The 24,656-nt window shown below is 49.9% G+C and overlaps 1 protein-coding gene across 8 annotated transcripts in view; it reads right to left on the minus strand.

Moving 5' to 3' along the window:
- The window catches only part of pico (ras-associated and pleckstrin homology domains-containing protein pico), a 264,155-nt gene that overhangs the window by 81,851 nt on the left and 157,648 nt on the right, over window positions 1-24,656 (minus strand). The window contains exon 1 of one of the 8 annotated variants that reach the window (XM_075679552.1): window positions 4,669-5,159. The exons of the other annotated variants lie outside the window; for them this stretch is intronic. Coding sequence (XP_075535667.1) covers window positions 4,669-4,719 — 51 coding nt within the window. The 5' untranslated portion in view covers window positions 4,720-5,159. Of the gene's footprint in view, window positions 1-4,668; window positions 5,160-24,656 lie in introns of those variants that run through there. 8 annotated transcript variants of the gene reach the window in all.

Here is a 24,656-nt window from a genome sequence, read left to right on the forward strand (position 1 = left end):
ATCGCAGCGGGCGGGAGCTGCAGCTTCGAAGAAGGATGTGAAATTAGCAAGCGACAGTTTGGACAGGGTGTCCCACACAACAAAACAGTAAACGGCGGCTCTGCAGTGCACGTCAGGGGCTGATCGATAGCTAACAATGGGCATGCGATTCCTCTCAATTGGACGAGCGGCTACACGTCATGGCTGAATGACAAGTGGAAACGTACGCCGCAATGACAATTGGCCCCGAGCTGTGAGGGGAATGCGAGGAATCGACGACATCCTCACAGAAGTTGGCCTGCGGACGCACAAAGGCGCACTTTCTTTTATAATTTCGGGGTTTGATATTAGGCCACTTGTCACGTTCCACGAAAAAATTACGAACCCTTGCCCTACTGGAAAATGCGCGTAAGCTAAGCTTGTCCTGCGTGCACCTGACCTTCGTCACGGTTAAGTAACCCAGAGGTAACGGTGCCGCATTGCTTCGGGCGGCACTAACGGCTGGATTGGCGCGCCGACGGCGAGCCCTTTCACGGGCGAGTTGTCGCCGCCGCTCATCGAAGGCTGCCGGTTCCTCGAGGCAATGTACAACGCGTGGTCATCCCATCCGTTTCCCGAGAATGAACTGAACGGAAACGAAGCCGGCGCAGCGCGCGCGACACCCTTTCCCTCCCGGGCAGAAGCGAAACGGCTCTGATTGGTTGCGTGCGTGGCGTGAGCGCGCGCCTATGCAGCTGGAATCCTTGCTAATGATTCACGCTCCGGCGCTGGCGCGGCTGTCATCTCATCAAACCGCCCTTTCCCGCAACTGCTCTGCTCTAGAAGCAACTGGGTTCTTTTTGCGTGACCACGACAATGCCCCTTGTGAGCCAACACAAGCTTCGCTTGAAAAATGAAAGCGAGAAGCAGTATTGTATAGACAGGCGTCAGCTACCACATTAAATCAAAGTACAGCGCAAGGAGTTTCGAGGGTCGCCGCAGTGGATCGAGCGATTCATTTTCGCTAACTGTGCGCCCAATGTCCGGTACACGAATGTTCTTGTATTCCGCCTCTATCGAAATGCAGCCTGGAATCGAACCCGCGACATCGTGCTCAACCTCGGAACGTCATGGCCACCGAGCCAATGCGGCTGGTGGCAGGAATTCGGACTAGAAACAACGTACCCTTTGAAACACCCACAGCACGCAACGCATGCCCATTGGTTAAACCATCCGTAGATAAACTCGTAGCCCACGCTTGAGTGGATCTGGATTACGGCTGGCGTGAACGTGCCCAAGAGGCTGACCGCGTTTCCTTTGGCGCGTTTCCCGACAGGCGTCATTCAGGTCATATCAAACGGGCGCTTCCAAGATGCCTTTCTGAATATATGCAGCCAGACCGGCGCAGCACAACTTCAGTCCAGGACAGCCCGGCCGCTAATTAACGTTCGCGTCCGCACGAAATACAACTCTCGATGCAGCGATTGTACAACACTGTCGGTGGCCAGGCGCCAGCTCGCGCGTACCCGCAACGCTCATTCATCGGCCCCGATGTAGGTCAGGGTGAGCCGGGCTCTTTGTCTTCACTTGGTGGGAAAATCGAAGCACCCGAAAGTTCCACGATCTTCGTGCTAGTTCGTTCTCAATGGTGGCGTGCATTAACCAACCTGTTAAAGAGATAGGCGAAATCTATACTTGGGAGTCATACCACATTATTCATGTTTACGGCATTTTGTACGGTGCTATATGTCACGTGTATTTATACTCTCTGCATACTCCAACAAAGCGCGTGTGTGCGAAATACATTCGCACACTGCTAATCTCGGAATTTTTTCGTGCGTGCTTGTTCCTTGCTTGAACCAAAAGGAACTATTCGAGAAACAGACACCTCTGCTACAGAACGCAAAGTAAGCCCAGGTTCCTTAAAGCCACAAGATTCGTTTATAGTAAATGGTTACACAGCGAGGTCACTCCGCTGAATACGACAAATATGTCTGCCCTGCGTGCGGTATACGGCACACTTCTTTGTAAAGCGCCCATTTTTGTGCTTTACAAAATTAACTCTAGGGGCGCTTCCCTTGTCAGCAGCTAATAATATTGACTACTGTGAACATATGCGAACTAAAAACAAACCAACCCGCCGTGGTTGTATAGTGGCTATGGTGTTACCGCACGTGCGTCCGGTTAAAGGGCCCCAGAAACGGTTCGGAAAAATTTTGTAGACGCGTAGGGTACAGCTTAAGTAGAACATTCGCACCACAATTTAAGTGAAGCGTTACGTATTAATGGAGCTACAAGCTATTACAAGTTACCCTCCTCCCTAGCCACGCTTTTCCTCCTCAACTCGTTCGCCGAGCAATCGTGGCTAAGCTCCGCCTTCACTGGTTCTGCGTCACACTGGTTTAAGCCTTCACTGGTTCTGCGACGTCACATAGTCCACTTCCGGTTGTTTTGGAGGCCGCCCCCGCCCGCGCGATACCTCTCCGCTAGCCGCTTGGCCGTCGACCCCAAGCGAGGGCTATCGAAGCAGCGTGCGTTGCGGGCATTCTGTCGTAGCGCCGACCGTGTCTGGTATTCCGGTAACCACAAGCAAGCTGGGTGTTTCGGCAGGTGGCTGTAGGCATAAACTCAAGCTGATGAAGGAAGCGTAGACGTACGTGAGCGGCCTGATCGGTCTGCACAGAGCCAACAAGTGGCTGGACCGTGCCAAGTGTTCTAACCAAGTGGAAAACATTTTAAACATCTACAAAAACAACGTGTTGATGATTGCACTCCTGCGAAAATTTTACACCACCAGCAAAGAAGAATACGTTTTGTTAGTGCTACTGTGTGTGGTTGAGCTCTATGACACCAGGTGGCTACACCATGCAGACCATTCACATTTGCGCTTCTGCTCACCCGTTAAACGGCACAGTCAAGCGGCCAGGTCCTGTCCCCTTGCGCTTGCGTTTGCCCTAACACCGGACTCGCGAAACGCTATTGCGTTAGTAATCTTCCGGTGTAAAGTGACGGCCGCAATCGCGCAAATCCTGGCGCCGTTCGGATAGCGGCAGTCCGATGCGCTGCAGCCAGTCCGCTCGTCTACTAGCTTGCTGAGAGACACGATGTCGCAGCTGGACATATTGCTAGTCGCTCCGTTTGCAGTGCACAACGCAACAAAGTCGAACCATAGCGCTCGCGAAAAGACAGACCGAAACTGACGGCGGAGCCAGCGGAGCTCTCGTCAGGAACGGATCACGTTGTAACACAAGCAGACGACACTTGCTGTGTGCCGGAAGTGCTTAAATGTACTGAAAAATTGTTCTTGTGCATTCTTTTTGTTACTTTCTTTTTATAAAAACAAGTGAACTAACATTCGAACTATTACGAACATCATTTGTTTACCATAAAGTTGGAAAAATCACGCACCCTAGTCAGCAAAACGGATATAGCTCACCCCACTGACGTCATATGGGTGATTTCCGTCATATGGGTAGGGGCGGCTTAAAATTCCGCCGAGCAGTGTGCTGCAATCGGCAGCGATGTGCATTTTTAAAACCTTATAATAAATTACACGCTTTACGTGGAGCACTTAGATGTGTCAATTAATGATCAGAAGGACCTACTCTAACGATTCAGTACGTTTGTAGAAAATCGTCAAAATCGTTTCAGGGTCCCTTTAACCTCACTGCCTTTCCTCTCTCGCTTGGCGCAGCCGTACCCGGTCCTCAATGAGCTATTTGTGAATGTAAAACACTGAACTACTCCTTAGAAGCGTCGTGTGCATGGTTAGCGCACAAAACAAGGGCGCCGCATCGTGTTTGCTCAGCGAAGCAATGACACATTCTGTGCTGCCCATCGATCGAAAGCAGCGTTCTTCCCGCACTCCGACATTTCTTGTTCCCTATTAATGCGAAAGAATGTTTTCATCGGCATGAAATACACACAACCCCACTGCCTGTAGGAAACAAACTACGTGTAGATATTCCTTCGCGAATGAATTTTCTTTTTCTTGAGCACACACTGTCTTGCGCCTCGCGTCAAATCTATCATTAGATTAATAGCATTTGTAACGAAGTAAATGTCACGCAGCGAGAAAGGGACTTTACCATTGCACGCCGTTGCCCACGAGTCAGACAACTAAGTGCCCAATTTTTTTTTAACTTATTCCTTCTTTTTTTGCGCCTCTCTCCTCTCTTTCTCTCCCCAATTCCCTTCCCCACGGAGAGTAGCATGCCAGCGATGTCTACACGCAGGCTAAAATCTCTGGCTTTCATTAAAGGGTTATCTCTCTCTCTCTCTAACGGCTATAAATAATCCCACCAATTTTCAATAATATCGGGCAATCGGTTCAAGTGACTGCATTCAAACTGTGCCCATCTGCCCCATATAATATCGCGACGGCATCGTCGGTTGGTTTAACGCAGCTCAATAATAGTCGCTGCACGAAAGCAGAAAAGACCAGCGGTTCGTGGGCTTCCAGGTTCCGCGACAGTTATTCGCGCATGGCAGGACATGTCACCCAAGTTTTGACGCTCATTGAAGCGAAACATGCTCTCATCTGGGATGCAGCTACCAGAACAAAAAAGAGGAGAAAGCGTTCAGTGGATTCGCGGCATTTTAGCTTCGTAACCCGGAAATCCTCTCCGCGAAAGAGAAAATTAAAAAGAACTGTACAGATTGCCCGAACGAGTTGAGAAGTACATCGACTGAACAGTAATCGAAACTCACAAAGCAGTCGTCTTCATCCGTCTCGATGCCGGCGTCCGAGTCGCAAGTCATGACCAGGGCGACACTAATCCGTTTCTGGCTGCCAAGCTTGCTCTTCCGGCTACAGAAGGTTTGTTCTGCCGCCGACGCACGTCACCAATGTACGGAAATTGCGTTCACATAATCCGACAGCATCGCTGGGAGCGCACACTTGCCTGCACCCCATGAGAACACACGTGGCTTCGACGAGGCAATCGGTTGCTCGCGGTGCCAAACTCACTCGGGTCAGTCACTGGTGCACCGGCCGTTTGAGTCTCGCTTCGGTGGCGTCCAAATGTCGACCTCGCAGCGACCGCACGACAGACGGCTTGGTGGCCGCGCCGTATGCTCGAGTCTTCGTTGCGACGCGGCCGAGCAGTACTGGTGCCAAGTCGAGCACGTTGTATGGAGGCCCGTCGCCGCGCGGCAAGCGGCGCTTCCGTGCTCCCCCGCTTTCCTGCGGAGGAGAACCGGTAGTCCACCGCGAGGCCTCCGCGCAAGAGACGCGCACGTGTGGGGCACGAGCGCCCTCTCGGCGGCGTAATCGTCCCGGCAACGACCAGGCTTGGAAGGAAGGCGAAGGAAGCACGCGTCGCAGCTGCCGAAAGTGACTCATCGGGCGGCAGCCACAGCGGGATGCGCACCCCACAGCCCAGTGGGCGGGAAGGGGGAACATGGACGCCGCTTCGGGACCGCACGATATGTCACAGACGTCCGCTGAAGCGATGATTGGACAGACAGGCTCGTGGCCACCTGGCTGACCAAGCTCCGTTCTGTGCTCCGGGCAAGTGCCTCGCGCGGCCAGTCGCGCGGTAATTTTGCGTGTATTCGTGGGCTTCTTTCACGCTCGGAAAAACACTTTTATGCAGCACGTATTGAGCAACGCAAAGCTGTATAGGGAGAGTTTTAGGAGTCTTTCATGTTGCTCTACAATTTTCTAGTTTACACTTTCCATCTAATTATAATATTTGAGAAGTTGATTAATTAGTTAGGACTAATTATCAAATTAGGCGGAACCAGCAAAAATTCCATGAGTATCTCCAAGCGACGGAAAACAACATAACCTTGGTTCTGTCCGGCTACGTGACATTTGTATATGTTTAATGTTTGGCTCAAGTTGCCCTGTATACCAGGTCTTGAAGCAAACTTTCACCAGCGCAAGGAAAACGAGACGAAGGACAAGGAACACGAACACGGACGAGCGCGTTGCTTCGTCCTTCGTCTTCTTCGCACTGGTAAAGGTTTGCCTCAAGATCACGAACCAATTAACTCGCACCAGTGCCCGACTAAGTCATATACCGGGTGTTTCAGGAAACACTTTCAAATATATATATATATATATATATAGTTGAGGAAACGAAGGAGCACACTTGCGAAAATTGCATCTTTTGACATTTTCCCGTTTCGCTATGCCACGGCCGAAACGTTAAAACATTAAAAGATGCAAGTTTCGTAAGTGTGCTCCTTCGTTTCAACTACCCATGCACCGGACCTACAGAACTTTTCCTTGAATCATCTATTTATATATATATATATATATATATATATATATATATATATATATATATATATATATATATATATATATATATATATATATTGCCTGTAGAGGATAGCACGATTTAGTCCATGAGCTGGTCTACTCGAAGAGGAGGACATTACTTGCACAAAAAAAGTGACATGCATAACCGACTAATCAAAATGAATTCACTAAGTTTTAATGAATTACCCTGTGGCACATATTTCAAAATTCAAACCGGGGAGTTGTTTTGGAACGAATTCTCAGGATGACAGCAATTTCAAGATATTAGTTACCGAACTTTACCGAGAGATGCATTGACATGTTCCAGTTACTTTTGTGCTTCAGTGCATAAAACGACCTCTTCTTAAGAAAGTAAGTGGAACGACAGTGCATTTTTACCGCAAGTTAGACGGCGCTTATCTCGTAAATGGTGTCATGCACACAATTTTTTTTCGAGCGAATGTGCCTTGCAGTCTTTTGAGCCTTGCTTCAGTAAGATTTCTTGCGTGTGAAAAAGAAAATGTGTGTTGGAAAAGTAGTCGCCGTTCCGCGGTGTGGAAGGATTTTTATGCCTAACATAAAAATTTAAGTGAACATGCAAAATATTTAGGATCCGTTTTGCGACTGTGCTCATCGCGCTTTCCACTAGGCTGGTGCACTATTTAAGTACACGGGGAGCATATTTCAGATAGCAGATGTAATCTGCCCGTTTTCATATTCCTGCGCTGTCCTGTGACTCACGCCGTTGGAAACGTTTTGGAAGGGAGCGAGGGCTTCTCGCCGGTTCTGTATTGTAATGATTGGGGTCGGGCATGAAATAGATGGTAGCTGGCCCATGCCCTCGTCCAACTTATCCACGCTGAGGGCGTCGTTGAAAGTAGAGACTTGTTCTCATCGAGAACGAAGAATAGGGGATTTATTTACAGTATCTACATGTGAACGTTACAGTTCATCAGTCTAGCATGACTGAAAGAGGAATGGACACTCAGCAGCCGCGCCACGGCTGTTTATAAACACTCTGTCCTGCCTAGATCCCTAGGTGAGTGAAAACGGCCGTTCAACCGTCGACCAATTCGGAGCGTCCAAAGTCATCGTAGCCGACCCGCCTTTGAGGGGTTGTGTTTACAAACTCACTTTCGCACAGGCTACACTAACCACACCGAGGTGAGAGGGTTCTCGTAGACAAAGGTCTTGACCCCAGCAGGCGCCTCTTTGATCCCAGAGCTGACCCTGCAGACACTGGCCGCCGCGTCTGTCCATTGACTGACCACTTCTGGGACCCGTGAGACCGCACCGCAAAACACCTTCTTCCAGGAGTTCCACCGCTTCAAACAAACCGTGACGGTGACAGCGAATCTACTAACAATACTTGGTCCGCCGACTGCGTGTAGACGTCCAGGCGCCGTTCGGTTGGGGAATGTATTGCCGTCCTTACAAAGCGAGTCGCTGCAGTAGACATCCCGGCGCCGTTCGGTTGGGGACTGACGTATTGTCGTCCTTTCAAAGCGAGTCGCCGCAGTAGACATCCTGGCGCCGTTCTGTTGGGGACTGTCGTATTGTCGTCCTTTCAAAGCGAGTCGCTGAGGTAGACATCCAGGCGCCGTTCGGTTGGGGAATGTATTGCCGTCCTTACAAAGCGAGTCGCTGCAGTAGACATCCCGGCGCCGTTCGGTTGGGGACTGTCGTATTGTCGTCCTTACAAAGCGAGTCGCCGCAGTAGACATCCCGGCGCCTATCAGTTGGGGACTGTCGTATTGTCGTCCTTACAAAGCGAATCGCCGCAGTAGACATCCCGGCGCCGTTCGGTTGGGGAATGTCGTATTGTCGTCCTTACAAAGCGAGTCGCCGCAGGAGAATCCCGGCGCCGTTCTGTTGGGTTAGTTAGTTAGTTAAATGGGGTTTAATGGCGCAAAAGCGGCTGAGACTATGCTGCGCCAAACACGAGGTGTTTTAAAATACAGTTTATGAAAGAAAAGGCTTTGTTAATCTATATTTTATGTAAAAAGCCAGTGTCATCTAGAAATTTACGGACGTCACATAATGGTACTAGTGGATCATCACCTAAAATTAGAGCAGGGTGTAAAGGTATGTGTAGTTGATATAATTTGTGCAAAAGTGCTCGTCTGTGTGTTTCAACATGCGTCATGTCAGTAATATGTGCATAACTGCTAGTGGTTCTTGACATTTCTCGCATGTTGGTGTGTCTTCTTTTGTAAGTAAGTAATAGTGTGTGAGGTGTGCGTGCCGAATGCGTAGTCGGTACAAAACTACTTCGATGAACCGCTCCTGATGATAACATGACTTCCACTCGCCAACTATGGGTTTAGTGAGCTGTAGCTTGTTGTCGGCACAACGGCCCCATTCGCGTTGCCATTTTGCCGTTAAGGCTTTTTTAATCGCACGGATGCTATCTTTGTATGGAAGTGTTGTGTTTGTTATTTCTTTGTACGCTGCCATCGATGCACATCTATCAGCTGCTTCGTTACCCGGTATCCCAACATGGCTTGGAACCCAGCAGAAACGAATTGACCTCCCGTACTTGTTCAGCACCAACATGTTTAAAATGTCTCCTATCAGGGGTTCACACTCAGATTTCAGCTGTAGAGCCTTCAGTGTGCTTAAAGAGTCAGTGTATATGAGTGTATGTTTGTGTTTATCAGTGATAATCTTTTTAACAACAACCCAGATAGCGTAAACTTCGGCCGTGAAAACAGAAGCGTGCTGTGGCAATCGAATACTTGTTTCCCAATTTTCCGCTACGGCCCCCACACCCACGTGATCTTTTGTTTTAGAGCCATCAGTGTAATATTACATGTTATTTTGATATTTGTCCTGAAGAGCATAAAATTCTTGTATAATGTGTTCGCGTAGAGTGTCTCTTTTCCTTAAATGTGTTAATGTCCAGTCGCACAACTGTGCGAAATCGTACCACGGGGCCAACCGTTGTGGTTTCTTGGCAACCTCGAGGACTTCAAGGGGAATGTCATAATCCCGACAGTATTGCTCATACCGCAGGACAAGTGACCTAATCATGTTCGGTTTATTTGTGTAGTGTAAGCGTGAGTTGCATTGTGTGAGGATGTTGTAGCATATGTGTTGCGGTGATGACTGAATTCTGAGTACGTAGGGAAAGGTGAGTAATGCTCTGCGCTGCTGTAAGGAGGGTTCATTACACTCGACGTATACACTTTGAATAGGTGAAGTTCTATAGGCACCACTTGCCAGTCGCAGTCCAAGGTTATGTACTGGATCAAGTCGTTGGATGTAGGACTGTCTGGCTGAGCCGTAAACCACGGAGCCGTACTCTAAAAGGCTACGCACAAGAGACCGGTAAACACGTAAAAGGCACGTTCGGTCGGAATCCCAGTGCTTATGAGACAAAATTTTAAGGATATTTAGAGCTTTATTTGCTTTAAACTTTAGTGCTTTTAAGTGAGTTAGGAAGTTAAGTTTGGTGTCAATGGTTACTCCTAAAAACTTATGGTCTTGTTTCACCGGCAGTATGGTGTCGTTCAACTTTAGGACTGGATCGCTGTGTAGCCCTCGTTTCTGAGAGAACAAAGCAGTAACTGTTTTCTGTGTGGAGAAACGGAAACCATTTTTGTTAGCCCATTGTGTAAGTTTATTTATTGTGAGTTGAAGCTGCCTTTCACAGGTTAGCAAATTTGAGGCGCGGCAAGCCCCTTGGAGATCGTCTACGTATAAAGAGTGCATAAGAGATGACGGTATGATCTTATTAACCGAGTTCGACTGTCGTATTGTGGTCCTTTCAAAGCGAGTCGACGCAGTAGACATCCCGGCGCCGTTCTGTTGGGGACTGTCGTATTGTCGTCCTTTCAAAGCGAGTAGCCGCAGTAGACATACGGGCGCCGTTCGGTTGGGGAATGCCGTATTGTCCTTTCAAAGCGAGTCGCCGCACTAGACATCCCGACACCGTTCGGTTGGGGAATGTCGTATTGTCGTCCTTACAAAGCGAGTCGCCGCAGTATACATCCCGGCGACGTTCGGTTGGGGACTGTCATATTGTGGTCCTTTCAAAGCGAGTCGCCGCAGTAGACATCCCGGCGCCGTTCCGTTGGAGACTGTTGTATTGTCGTCCTTTCAAAGCGAGTCGCCGCAGTAGACATCCCGGCGCCGTTCGGTTGGGGAATGCCGTATTGTCCTTTCAAAGCGAGTCGCCGCACTAGACATCCCGACACCGTTCGGTTGGGGAATGTCGTATTGTCATCCTTACAAAGCGAGTCGCCGCAGTATACATCCCGGCGACGTTCGGTTGGGGACTGTCATATTGTGGTCCTTTCAAAGCGAGTCGCCGCAGTAGACATCCCGGCGCCGTTCCGTTGGAGACTGTTGTATTGTCGTCCTTTCAAAGCGAGTCGCCGCAGTAGACATCCCGGCGCCGTTCGGTTGGGGACTGTCGCTTCACCGAAGATCGCCAGCCCCCGCAGGTCGAACGTAACAGTATGCACCGAAGCTCGAACGAGGCGCTGCGGTGCCTCGGCGCAGGTTGCCATATTTGTGGTCGCACCTCAGCAGACGAAATCGTGTTCTGCCCAGTGTTGCTGTGCAAAGGCATCTTCTTTTATCGGGTGTGGTTCCGCTTCGCCAAGAATAAATGTTGCACTGAATGTGTTGTGTGAACGTGCACTATAGTGAATTGGTGGTGCAGGTGTGAGCTTTGCCTGAATGTGTCAATCGATCTCCGAGTATGCGTTTGTGGGTCTGGACGCATTAGTGCATGGTTCGGCTCACGCCCTTGTTCTAGCAGGTCAAGAAGCAAGCACAACGATGCCAGTATTTTATGTCAGCATTCGAGGGCGAGATTCTGACGTGCTTACGTAGCCGAACGTGTGAACAAGCATCCGCGTTTAGGGGCGTACAGTGCACCGAACTGCGTCGGACTTCAGCAACAGCGCACATTCCTGCTGCGATTTCTTCCTAAATGCATGAATGTACCCTTTTACAGCGGAAGATGAACAACTTATCACCACGATATTCCACAGGCTGGTGTAAAAGCACAATCGCATGTTAGCGATTTTGCCGGCATTCATGGAGATGCGCAGGCCTGAAACTGCGATGATGAAGCTGGGCTAATGGCTTATTTGCTATTTGTTGCCCGGATCAGTCGATTCGAGACGACTAGAAAATGCCGCTGGTAAAATGGCGTGCTAGCTAACAGGACTTTTTCGCATTTTGAAACGATGACGTTGTGATCACGAAGAAGTTTCACTTCCTGTGATAAGGGATGTGATCGAACTCTCCGAGCGCTTGAATGATCGCTACTGTAATGTTTTGAATAGACTACAGCTCAGCGTCGCGCTCCGTTGGCGTTTCAGGCCCAGCGAACTACGCTGATTTCGCATTCTTAAAATGCCATGTCCCAGACGCAAGCTTCACGCGGTCAATTTGATTTCAAAACGAACACAACAACGTGCGAACGCACCGACCGTCTATTTGGCTCGGTGGCGAACGAAGCGAGGGCTACTTCCCGCTAGTGATGACACAAGCTTTGCGTTCTCGCGGCTACGTACTTAGTGCGGTGCATGGATTTGAGTTGGGATGACTAAACGTTGCGGAGATAAAACTCATCTTTCCTCCACTGTAAAAGCTACTCTCATGCATTTAGGAAGATGATGCAAGCAATCATATGGGCTGTTGCTGAAGGCCGACGGAGCTCAATGCAAGCGCACAGTACCTGCACAGCCGGAATCGCAGATGCTTGTGCGTACATTTGGCTCCGTAAGCACGTCACAGGAACCCGTCCTCGAATGCCGACAGCGTTGTGCTTGTTTCTTAACCAGTTATAAGACGCGCGTGAACCACACCATGTACTGCTAATTCACCTGGACCCACGAGCGCACATTCGGAGATCGATGATCGACATACTAGGCGAAGCTCACACCTACACCACCAAGCTCACTATATCGCACGTTCTCAGAGCACATTCAGTGGAACATTTAATGCGTTTTCTTGTCGAAGCGGAACCACACGCGATAAAACAAGGTGTTAAACAAGGCAGACGACAGCGTGTTCTGCACAGCGGGCAGAGTCGTCTGCAGTGGAAGGAGCCACCGCAAGTGTGGCCGCTGACGCAGCGCCGCGGACGAGCTTCGGCGCATCTGCGCGATGCACGAAACTCTACGCCTGCGCCCATGCCGAGTGCGTCTCGGTTGTGCGTTTCCTGCATCGAGATTATTTAGTAACGGCTTCTCCTAGAGAGCATGCCGTTCACCCATCGACTAGTGGGTGAACAGGCCTGAGACCGCTGTTGTGCCAACAGCGCGGCCGATAAAGGCACGCTGAGTCCCGTCTGCCGAGGCGGCTGCCTTGTATTGTTTTCGCTGGTGTCTGCACTTGCACCTCGCTTTTCGTATTCCTTTTACACATTCATTAAACATTTCGCATATTCAAGAAGCCTTCGAGCGCAGCCTTTGACGTTGGATTTGTCAAAGCGGTGCATTTGCTTACATCGACATCTACAGCCACAGATCGCCGTTAGCTCCAGATATTGTGGAAACGGCGCTTCGCTGATATGAAATAATATCAAAACGTGAAAAAAAAACACATATCTGCGCATAAGAGCCGCGTTGTTCCACCCTGAGACGAGTCAATATGAGCGGCGGAGCCATTTCGACAACGGCAATTGTGATCCAGACACATATTACGGGCTGCTATTACTGATTCTCGCTTTTGTTTGAGCGTCATACTTACAGTTGGCGCGTGCCTTTAAGTATTATTATAGACTGTGCTTGGCATAAACCCTCACTTATAGTCGATGTAGTTCTTTCGCGAAAATGCGGATGCCATTGCTGACATCGTTGGTAAATGAGCAAGGCGGTTGTTTATGCTGCTGTAACGAATGCACCACGTCATCGTTTCCCGTTTGACGCAGAGTTTGAACGGCCCGCTGAGATGCAAGTTTTGCCAGCCAGTTGCGACAGCAGCGGCTACCTTGTCTCGGAACGCCACCGTTACGCTCTAGACTTGGCGCCATTGTGACTAAACGGGCTCGGCGGACCAACTAATGTTACTGAGCCCGCGGGAACGTCTACTGAGACCCCTTCCCACGCGCCGACCAAGACGCCAGACAATGGGCAGGGGCGGAGGCCACTGTGCGAGGTCCGCTCTAGAATTTAGAGGCGCCAGCTTGCGTCGGGCGTGACCACCTGGCTACGGAGACGCAGGACAATGGACAACACGACGGCCGTGTTGCGAAGGTCAGCTCCGAGTGCAGTGAAAGTGCGTGCGTGTGTGTGTAAACCGTCCCGCGGAGAGGCGGCTTGTTTACGACGCCGTCGAACGTTTTGCCTCACCTAGGGATCTAGGGAACACGAAGTGTTTAAAAACCGCTGTTGTGCGGCTGTTCAGGACACTCTCTCTCAAGCAGTCATGTTAGACTGATGTACACTCTCTCAAGTAGTCATGTTAGACTGACGTACTTTCTCTCGCAGTCATGCTAGACTGATGAACTGCATGTAAATACTGTAAATAAACCCATATTCCTCGTTCTCGATGAGAAGCAGTCCTTCCCTTCATCAACGTCCTCAGCGTGGATAAGTTGGACGACGGCATGGGCCAGCTACTTTCTAATTCATGCCGGACTCGAATCTTGACAACTGACTACGAGCGATGGGATTGAGCCCCCATTCCTAACAACTGGCTGACAGCGGTGAGATGGACTTTGCGACGTGGTGCTGTGTCTGCGGTGAATGCTTGGTTCTTGCTTTGACTCGCGAGGCTTCATTTTGTGGTTGTTCTGTTTACAACAGCAGGGAAGCTGGATTGTTGATTGATAGCTAGGTTGTGTTTACATAGGTAGGTTTAGCGAGCAGGACCAAGGCAGTAAAGCAGCAATCAGTTAAGGACACTGCTGAGAGACGAGTTTTTGACTGTTGGTGAGGAACTGGGCCTAGATGTACGCAAGGAAATGCTAAAATCGCAATTATTGGAGCTAATTTCGGAACGGGCCAGTGAGGAAGAAATTGAAATGGGGTTTGAACTTCTGAAAAAGAGAGAAGAACGAGAGAGAAAAGAACAAGAGAGACAGGAACGCGATTAAGATCGCGAGTTAAGAAAAATGCAACTTGAACTTGAAAGCAAACGTTTGGAGTTGTCTCAAGGAAGTGAAGGGGCTCTGGGACGATCAAGTGAGGCAGAATGATACCGCATGGACAGGCTATTAAAGCCATTTGATGTCGGGACCGACATAGGCTTGTTCCTAAGCAATGTTGAAAGGACTTGCGAGAAGATGAACTTCGGCCGAGTACATGGCCACAGCGGTTGCTGTCTATGTTGCCGTGTGAGGCGGCGGAAGTAATCGCCAGACTGAGTGCACAGGATGCATATGATTATGCAAAAGTTAAGGCTAGTCTCCTGAAGAAATACCGCCTTTCAGCCGAAGCTTTTCGGCAAAGGTTTAGGAGCACAGGCAAGAAAGATAGCGAGGGGTATCCGGAGTTTACATACGGCTTAAAGGCCAACCTAGTCGAGTGGCTGAAAAGCGCGCAAGCGTACGACAGCAGACACATGATCACTGAATGCATGCGTCTAGAGCAGCTTTACAAAAGCACCCCCAAGGTGTGAAACTGTGGGTGCAAGACAGAAGGAATGTAAACGCTGTGGAAAGGGCGGCTGAATTAGCCGAAGAGTACGCAAGGCGTAGAAAGTTGAACAAGAGGATGGAAATTGGGACGGTCGAAATGGACCGCGGAAACCATTTCCGTTCAAAAAGGGTTCGCAGACTAGACGACCGGAGCCTGTAGACGGAGGAAAAGCCAGCAGAAAAGAGCGAGGAGAAAACTAACGGGGAAACCGTACAAAAAGAGCAGAAAAGAAAATTCGAATCTTTTGGGCCGATCCGCTGTTATAAATGCCACAAACTAGGACATATAGCTGTTAACTGCGGGAAGACAAGTGTAGTTTTTTCCTACGTAAAGGAAAAAGACGAGAATATGGACCTTTTAAGCCCCTATCTTCACGACCTGCAAGTTAATGGCAAACAATGCCGAGTGCTAAGAGACAGTGCCGCCACGATGGACAGTGTCCATCCGTCTAACGTGACGGTAGATGACTTCACCGGAGAAGTAGCATGGATCAAACAGGTTGTAGAAGAACACAGCGTGTGTCTGCCCATGGCCAAAGTCAATATCAGTGGACCATTCGCGGAGCTTGTGACCGAGGCTGCAGTTTCCAAATTTTTGCCACTGCAGTACCCTTACATTTTTTTCGAATCGTTCTAATCAGTTACTGCGTGAAAAAGGGCTCAAACTGGGAGAGGGCATAGTACAGGCATTGACCCGCGGCCAACCTCGTAAAATCGCGTCGCTTTCGGCTGAAAATGCACAAGCTGCTACAGCGGATGCAGAAAAGGGGATAACTTCAATACCCGAATCCGAGCAAGGCCCGATGGACAAAAAAAAAGTTGAGGAGAGCCTGCCAGCTGACCAGCTCAATGAGAGCGTGGCACTAGAGTGTCACAGTTCAAGCCGGCAGGAAGAGCAAGCTGACGCAATCGCAAGCGAGACAGGGTCGTTATTATCACCGGCCTCAAAGAACTTTGACCAGCTCTTACGTGTGGATAGAGAGTCACTGGCAGCCGAGCAAAGGAATGATGAGAGCTTAGCTAAAATACATCACACAGCTAAAGAAGGCATTGCTAGGCGCAACGTGACGATACATGAGAGAGGAGGATTGTATCGGCCCTACAGAGATCGAAAGGGTAGGATTTTAGATCAGTTAGTCGTACCCACTAAGTACAGGGAGGACGTTTTGAGTCTGTCATGGAAATAGGTGGTCCGGCCACCTAGGCATAAACAAATCAAAGGAAAGATTGCTTATGGAATACTGCTGGCTTGGCCGTTTCAAAGACGTTGAAAACATTGTAAGATCATGCGACGCCTGCCAGCGCTCGGGTAAACCAGGAGAGACATGGAAAGATCCACTAAAGGTAGTGCCCTTAATAACAGAACCTTTCAGACGACTTGTGATAGACACGGTAAGGCCTCTATGAAAAACAAAATCGGGTTACAGGTACTTGTTTACCACGCTGTGTCCGGCTACAAAGTTTCCAGAAGCAATCCCTCTGAAAGAGCTCAGCTCCACCGAAGTAGTAGACGCGCTTTTGACATTATTTGCACGAGTTGGGTTTCCAGCCGAAATTCAGGCGGATCAAGGGTCAGTATTCACCAGCGCACTGACTTCCACATTCTTGCAAAAGTGCGGGGTTAAGTTGATACACAGTTCCGTCTATCACCCTCAGTCAAACAGTGTAGAGAGGTGGCAATCAGTGCTTAAGCGAGTTTTGCGTGCGCTCTGTTACGAGCACAAGGACGACTGGGAGAACTGTCTGCCGACAACTTTGTTTACTTTGCGAACGGTTCCACATGAGGCTACAGGGTTCTCGCCAGCAGAACTAGTGTATGGGAGGACACTCCGTTCTCCACTAAGAATGTTAAGATAGATGTGGGAAGAAAGAGGAGAGAGTCCAACAGTGGTTGAATACGTGCTAAATTTGCTGGAACGGCTAAGCGCAACCCAAGAACTAGTCGAAAAGAACATGGGAGTAGCTCAAAAGAACGCCAAATTCTATTACGACAAGAATAAGAGGCTTCGTACGCTTAACGCCGCAGACCAGGTAATGATTCTCAAACCTTCAAGAAAGAACAAGCTTGAAGTTCACTGGGACGGGCCCGTTAAAGTGTTGCACAAGCTTTCAGATACTAACTATGCTCTGAAAGTGCCCAGCCCCAGGAAGGAGGTGAGGATATATCACTGCAATTTGATGAAGCTGTATATAGAGCGGAGCGGAGTCGTTAACTATGCCATCAAAGAGCAGGATGGCACTAGTACCAAGTTTAAGGAGTATAGCGCGAGCTCCAACTCTGAAATCGGCCTAGAAGAAGTAGTAAAATATTCGGCAAGCTCACACGCTCTAGGACCCGAGCAGCTAGATGAGCTAAAAGAGGTGTTAGGGGAATATCTCGACAGATTCAGCGATCGGCCGGATATAACCGAACTAATAACGTATGAAATAGAGCTGACATCGACCGAACACGTAAGATCAAAGCCTTACAGGGTGTCTCCAAGACAGAGAGAAATTATGGAGGTGGAGATACAGCGCATGCTAGAGTTGGGAGTTATTGAGCCCGCTGAGAGTGACTACACGTCACCGCTAATACTGGTAGAAACCCCTAACAAAGACCCTCGTCTGTGTGTTGACTACAGGAAGTTAAATGCCATCACTAGGGATCAGCTGTACCCGATACCCAACATTGAGGAACGAATTGAAAGAGTTAGCGCTGCTAAATACATTTCAACTATAGATCTCGTGCGGGGATACTGGCAAGTTCCCCTTTCAGAAAGTGCCAGCCGCTATGCCGCATTCATCTCACCCATAGGCACTTTTCGCCCTCTCGCACTCAGCTTCTGGTTGAGAACGCGCCGTTTAGCTTCTCTATGTTAATGGATATTGTCCTGAAAGACTTGCAGGAGTTCGCCTTGCCATATCTTGATGATGTAGCAATATTTTCGCACAGCTACGAACAACACGTATCGCACCTCGAACAGGTGTTCTCACGGTTGAGGGAAGCCGGCTTAACTATGAAAGCGGAAAAGTGCAGGTTTGGTTGTTCACAGGTTACTTATCTGGGCCATGTTGTCGGCCAGGGCACGAGACGGCCGGCCGAGCTGAAAATAGCTACGATTGGAGAATTTTCTCAGCCGCGCACGAAAACAGACCTTCGTTCATTTTTGGGACTTGTGGGATACTATCAACGGTACATGGCGAATTACTCGCAAATGGCAAGTCCTTTAACGGATGCACTCCGAAAGGGAGCACCCAATAGCGTGCACTGGGATAAGAACAAAAGAAAAGCTTTCCAAAGTTTGAAAACGCTATTGGTTTCTCGTCCTGTGCTTCGCGCGCCAGACTACACAAAGGAATTCATAGTTCAATGCGACGCAAGCGACAGGTCGTATGGGCGTGGTACTTAGCCAGGTCGGCTACGATAACGAGGAGCATCTTATCCTCTATGCCAGCCGTAAACTAAATGTAAGAGAGGAAGCCTACAGCTCTTCAGAGAAAGGAATGCGCTAGTTTAGTTTGGGCCGCCCAGAAGTTGTCGTGTTACTTGTACGGAGCGAAGTTCATCTTCGAGACCGACCACTGTCCTCTGATGTGGCTCAATCAAATGTCACACAAAAATGGCCGCTTGCTCCGGTGGAGTCTCACTCTCCAAGAGTACAACTTCTCCGTTAGATATAAAAAGGGAAAGTTGCATAGCAATGCGGATGGTTTGAGCAGGCTAATTTGAATTCTGCGTTTGAGGGTCCCGCCTAAATTTTAGGGTTATTGTTAATTTTGTTAAGCCAAGAAGATCCGCTCTCATTTAGCAGGATTCAATCCATGATTGCTGAATTTGTCAGCACAAAATTGCTTCAAAAATTGGCATAGCGAAATGCAGCATTTTTTCCTTCTGCACTTATGCTTTCTTTGAAGCCTAGCGGGTCTAAAGTGAGAGCCAAGGTACGTCATCTCGGCGCAGAGCCGTGTTGTGGGGTTCGTTTTGCAGTTGTCTGTCCTTGTTGGATATTTTGGGGCGGTGACATTATTTACACAAGTGGTTGCTGCGAGCCACGACATCACCCCCTGGCCACTAGCCGTTCTCTTCCTGCCCAGCAGTTGTCAGCGCTGGACAGTCGAGATTTTCCGGGCCATGGAGGCGCTGTTAAGAACGGCCCGCTGAGATGCAAGTTTTGCCAGCCAGTTGCGACAGCAGCGGCAACCTTGTCTCGGAACGCCACCGTTACGCTCTAGCCTCGTCGCCATTGTGACTAAACGGGCTCGGCGGACCAACTAATGTTACTGAGCCCGCGGGAACGTCTACTGAGACCCCTTCCCACGCGCCGACCAAGACGCCAGACAATGGGCAGGGGCGGAGGCCACTGTGCGAGGTCCGCTCTAGAATTTAGAGGCGCCAGCTTGCGTCGGGCGTGACCACCTGGCTACGGGGACGCAGGACAATGGACAACACGACGGCCGTGTTGCGAAGGTCAGCTCCGAGTGCAGTGAAAGTGCGTGCGTGTGTGTGTAAACCGTCCCGCGGAGAGGCGGCTTGTTTACGATGCCGTCGAACGTTTTGCCTCACCTAGGGATCTAGGGAACACGAAGTGTTTAAAAACCGCTGTTGTGCGGCTGTTCAGGACACTCTCTCTCAAGCAGTCATGTTAGACTGATGTACACTCTCTCAAGCAGTCATGTTAGACTGACGTACTTTCTCTCGCAGTCATGCTAGACTGATGAACTGCATGTAAATACTGTAAATAAACCCATATTCCTCGTTCTCGATGAGAAGCAGTCCTTCCATTCATCAACATCCTCAGCGTGGATAAGTTGGACGACAGCATGGGCCAGCTACCTTCTAATTCATGCCGGACTCCAATCTTGACAACTGATTACGAGCGATGGGATTGAGCCCCCAATCCTAACAAGAGGTAAACAGTGCGTCTTTCGAATTGAGAAATGTGTCAGCATAACACGTACAGACCCACCCATCTACGCAGCGAATGCGACCGGCAGCCTTCGGGAACGGTGACGCACATACATTCAGATGAATTGGCACAGCGCCGTGTGGCCGCTTGCCGCTTATTGTGTGGACGCCGAGCGAAGAGTAGCTGATATCAAATCACTATAGGGCTACAACTCAACTATAGGAGCGGTTTCCTTAGCCCTAACTGCTTATGTTTTAAAGTTCATGTCCATCGGTAGCGGGTGCCCAAACTCGACGGGGCCTGCAGGACTAAACCAGACTTCGCTGAACAGGATCAACACTGGCTTCCTGTGGCTCGAGAGGACTGAAGCTTGTGCATTTCAACTTAGAAGGCATGCCGACGGATTTTGAGCACGAATAGTTACGTGTGTACAAGCGAATGCGCTGCGGATATCGCGTAGTCGGTTCGACGGCCGATCGCGGTCCGACTCTGTGGGTGCCGTCGACAAGAAAACCCGTCGCGCTATACGACATCTCGCACCCGTCGGTGGCGCCGTTGTCGGCCTATTGCGATCAAATGGTCTCAGCGACGCACTGTGCTGAGTAGTCGGTCAATCGATGGCGTCAGCGTCTTGTCGGTCAGTGTTACCGCGCCTTGAACGAGTATACGTGAAGTCAGGCACGCGCTGCCACCACCAGCAAGAGAGGGCCGACGCTACAAGAAGACTACATCAGTAAAGCAATGAAGGGGGCTAGTTGGTGAACGTTCATGGTTATATTGCGCTCAAACTGAGCGCAATATAACCATGAACCATGAAGACTACATCAGCAAAATGTGATGTTCTTTCGCTGAATTGTAACGCAGGGGTTTATCAATAAATTCGATAGCCCTCAATGGACGGCGGCAACTACATGGTTCACGGTGCAGTCCGGACGAAGCCCCTGCCGCTTTCTGTTTCAAAGTGGAATTGCAGCCTTACGCTACGCACGTTTTCGGCACCGCCCCGACGTAGAGCTGTGGACCAGGGCTGTTCGAACCAACGCGGTACACTGCACAAGGGTTCGCTGCAGTGCGCGTCCGCGCGGTTTTTTCTTTCTTTTTTGTTCGGCGCATTTCCCCCGATATCCGGCCGCACTGAACCACGCGCTCGTCCCTTCCACGACGTTTCACGACTCGTTCGCGAGGGCGCCGCGAAGAGGAAAGAGAGACGCATTGGAGGTCGACGCCAGGAATAGGCTGCCCCGACTAGTCTTCTTTAAAGAAAACTTGCCGCGCGCGCTCTCGCGCCTGCTTGCTACCTCAACGTACCGTAGTCGTAGGAACACGGATGCAGGAGCCCTGAAAGCTCAACTCAGTTGATGGTTAAAAAGAGGCACAAATGACACAATCCGAGTAACCGTTCTTCACTACAGCAAGAAGAATGAGTTCAGAATTGAATATAAGGGATTTTTATTTTGTCATTAGAACGAGACACATCGCTGGGATGACCATACATGAGTCCCAAAACAGGCTCAAATTTCTCCCTTTAAATAGAATAATTCATTATGTTTTTTGCAGTACTAGATTTACCAGTCCTAGGTGGGTAGGCCATAAAATGTTAATGAAAATCCGCACGGTTATCTTTTTCTAAAAGGTCTCTAAAATGTTCAAATGTTCGCTATCTCACAATTTTGGCATTTTTGGGATTTTAAAACGAAACAAATACGTCGTTTAGCTGCATACTTTAATTTTTTTTTTGGTTTGCAAGAAACTTTTTCAAGATTGTGAGACTTCAAGATTTCGTGAGATGTGAGATTTCAAGATTTCAGGGTCAGTCAGAGGCAAAACGAAAAACCAAAGTTTGGCAATCTTTCAAAAACACACTGTGGGTAACATAAATTTAGTTTCCGGAGGCCAATAGCACTAGTGCCCTAGATTTACCGAAAAAGATATTTGACGGGGTACAATGCGTTAATATTAGAGTGATAGGCCTTTTAATTTATAACATCTGATTAAAACGGTCTTTTCTACCTTTACTGAAAGAATTTTTTTCCTTGCTAATTTTCGCGAAACGCATGTTGATTCCTTTCTACAGAGACATTTCCCCGCTAAATAAAAATTTGGCTAAAAAATAAAAATAATCGGGAGCTCCCTTAGTGTGCCCTTATCTGAAAACAACACCCTTATACGCGGTATAGTAAGTGACGCTGCAATGTTCTTCGAATATGGCTACAGATGCTCACTGTAATATACGCCCAGTCCGCAGGTATATTGGCCTGTTGTGCGTCACTGTGAGCTCACCCTCCAGGGCGCGCTCAATCAATCGATCGATCGATCAATCAGTCAGTCGATCCCATCTATAATTATACGCGCCCTGTGGGTGACCGGGCGTGCGTCGCTCTCATTCATCTAGCACTGCTCGTCGGTTCCGCCCAAAACACGGCATCGTCGCACTTCCAGCGATTACGTACGATAGAAGGAGAGCGCCTCGATGACGTCCAGGACGGAATTAAGGTCCAGTCACCGCGAGCTGCTGCTATATGCGCACAGAGAACGCGAGGTGGTGGAAGAACAAGCAACGCACGACGCCGAGCTTGGCGTCATTGCGGCTGCTTCCTGTCGCTCTGCCCTCGGTCGCGCGAGAGCAAAGAGCGCGCACTGGCGACCAGAGACGGAACAGCGCGGGGGACAAGGCGAACGCCTCCTCCGCGGGATCTCGTTGCGGCGCGTGCTCCCCCGCGCGGTATATCCGGTCGGCGTCCGCGGCTGCGGAGCATCTGCTCGGCGCGTCAGCTTCGCCGAAGACTCGTTGGCACGAAGCAGGCGCCTTCCAGCTAGAGAGTGCGATGACACGCACTGGAAACGGACGAGCATCCAACTGACCTCCTGGCGTTGTACAGTTTGTCAACGCCTCGATTCGAGCGCCGTTTGCTTGGCGCATTATCCCCGGAGCCTATAGGAGAGTGTCACAGGCGAAGCTCCGCCAGAGGCGACGCTATGCCGGGGGTCCACAAAAAATAACGGAACACTGTCGTACGCCACGGTCGAGTTGAAAATTGCGACCAGTGCCTGCCGCGCAGTCGTTTCTGGCGACGCGATCCTGTGCGGGAAGCGGGAGAACGAAACCTATAGGAAATGGCGGCAGCGGCGTCAAGGCTGTACGGCCCTCTCGCCGCTCCGGGCCTGGCGGCGGAACCGGTCACGTCGATTACGCGGCCAGGTGTCGTCGCGCCTGCCGTGGGCGCGCATGCCAGCTGCGAGCAGAGCGCAGTGCCGCTGACGATCTAATTCCGTGCAGTGAAGATATGAGCCGCACACAAATGGAAACGCTCGCGTCGGCGCGGCATCGCGGACTGTGATCGACCACGCCACGTACATTTAGGTGCCAGCTCGCGGGGCATTGTCACAGAAAGCAGTCCTTTATTGATCCACGTCAACGGAGGAAAATGGATCGCACGAGAACGGCTAATAACGCTGCAGCGACGGGCCATTCCAAACCCATTTAATTCGCCGTCAGAGAGAGAAAAAACGACGACGTTTGCAAGGCTTGCTAAACGGTGCACGGGGAAATGAGTAAATCACACATACTGTTAATGCACAAACACTAATTAACAACGTTTACAAACTTTTGCTAAGCCTTCAGAAGTACCAGAGGTATACCCCTGTTGGACACAGGCAGTACTTCTCCACGGTCTAATAACAGCTCGAGACGACTGGTAATTTAAATGGCACGTAATAGTAAGACTACCTGGCAGCGGCTGTAAACGCACAGAACGTGCCGCGTATAAGCTGCGAAGTCTGCGAGGGAAGAGTGGCGAGGCCGCCTCCCTTTGGCGAAGCGAACGAGCGAGCCAATTGCCGCTGTCTTCCGCGACGCACATCAACCGGCAGAAAGGTCGCGCGTCACGCGTTTAAACCGGCGCGAGAGCACACTGCACCCGTGACAACAAGCACGGTGTGGCCGGCCAGAAGATATGCGGTTGTCTCCTGCAATTTGAAGGCACCTGATAAATTTCGCCATTCCCAACGGGTGCCATCGAAACGGCTGTCGTGGTAACAGCTGCAATTCGGCGGGGATCCATCGGAGAAGCGCTATGGAAGGCTGTTTATTAACACAGATTTGGAAATGCTATTCCGAAGAGCCGGCACTGCATAGGTCGCGTTAAGTCGCCCAAATACAAACACGAACCGACGACGCTGTATATGCAGCCGGGTTTCCTGCAAACGAATGCGCTTGGCGTTCCCGCGACTAATCCTCATTGCCCCAGATTGCGAGCTAGTAGAGACCTAAGTCCACTAACGAGGTCAGGTTTACTACCTTTCGCATTCATATGTCGTCCGATCTCGATGATGACCGAGGAGGACGTAAACGGCAGACCTCTCACGTGCCAGCATCCGCGGAGCGACTCTGACGTCATGACTACGCAGCTTCACGCTGGAACTCCCGCGCGCCGGGTAATAGAGAGCTTTAGAATAGGGGCCCCAAACGTTTTCGGGCCCCAGAGAAATAGCGTCGAAGCCACTGCGCATGCGCAAGACGCTAACTGCCTTTGGGTTTTGCGTTCGGAACGCTATTTCACCGATTTAGCGAGAGCCGAAATAGCGGCCCCAAAAGTTTTGCGTCGGCAAACATGGCGGCACCCATCGAAGCGACGGCTCTAACCTAGCACCAAACTGGGTTCGATTCGCGGTAACCCATCAAGTTCGCAAGCTAGGAGAAGTGACTGCGGTTATCGCTTTCTCTCAACTAGCGTGTGTTATGAAGATTGACTCATTAGATGCCGCTGATTTTGAATTCGATTGTGGATTTTATGGCTCGTAGGCCTAACACGGCTAAGCTTGGCTTGTGAAGGCTAGTAAAGTTGGTTTGCTCAAAACTAAGCGCAATTAATTGTTTGCTGCTTAGATAATAACCTCTAAATTGTAATTAAATGCGAATACACGAAAGTCAAAATTATTATTCCTATCATAAAATGGTACA

The sequence above is a fragment of the Dermacentor variabilis genome, chromosome 2, assembly GCF_050947875.1.
Source record: "Dermacentor variabilis isolate Ectoservices chromosome 2, ASM5094787v1, whole genome shotgun sequence".
Lineage (NCBI taxonomy): Eukaryota > Metazoa > Arthropoda > Arachnida > Ixodida > Ixodidae > Dermacentor > Dermacentor variabilis.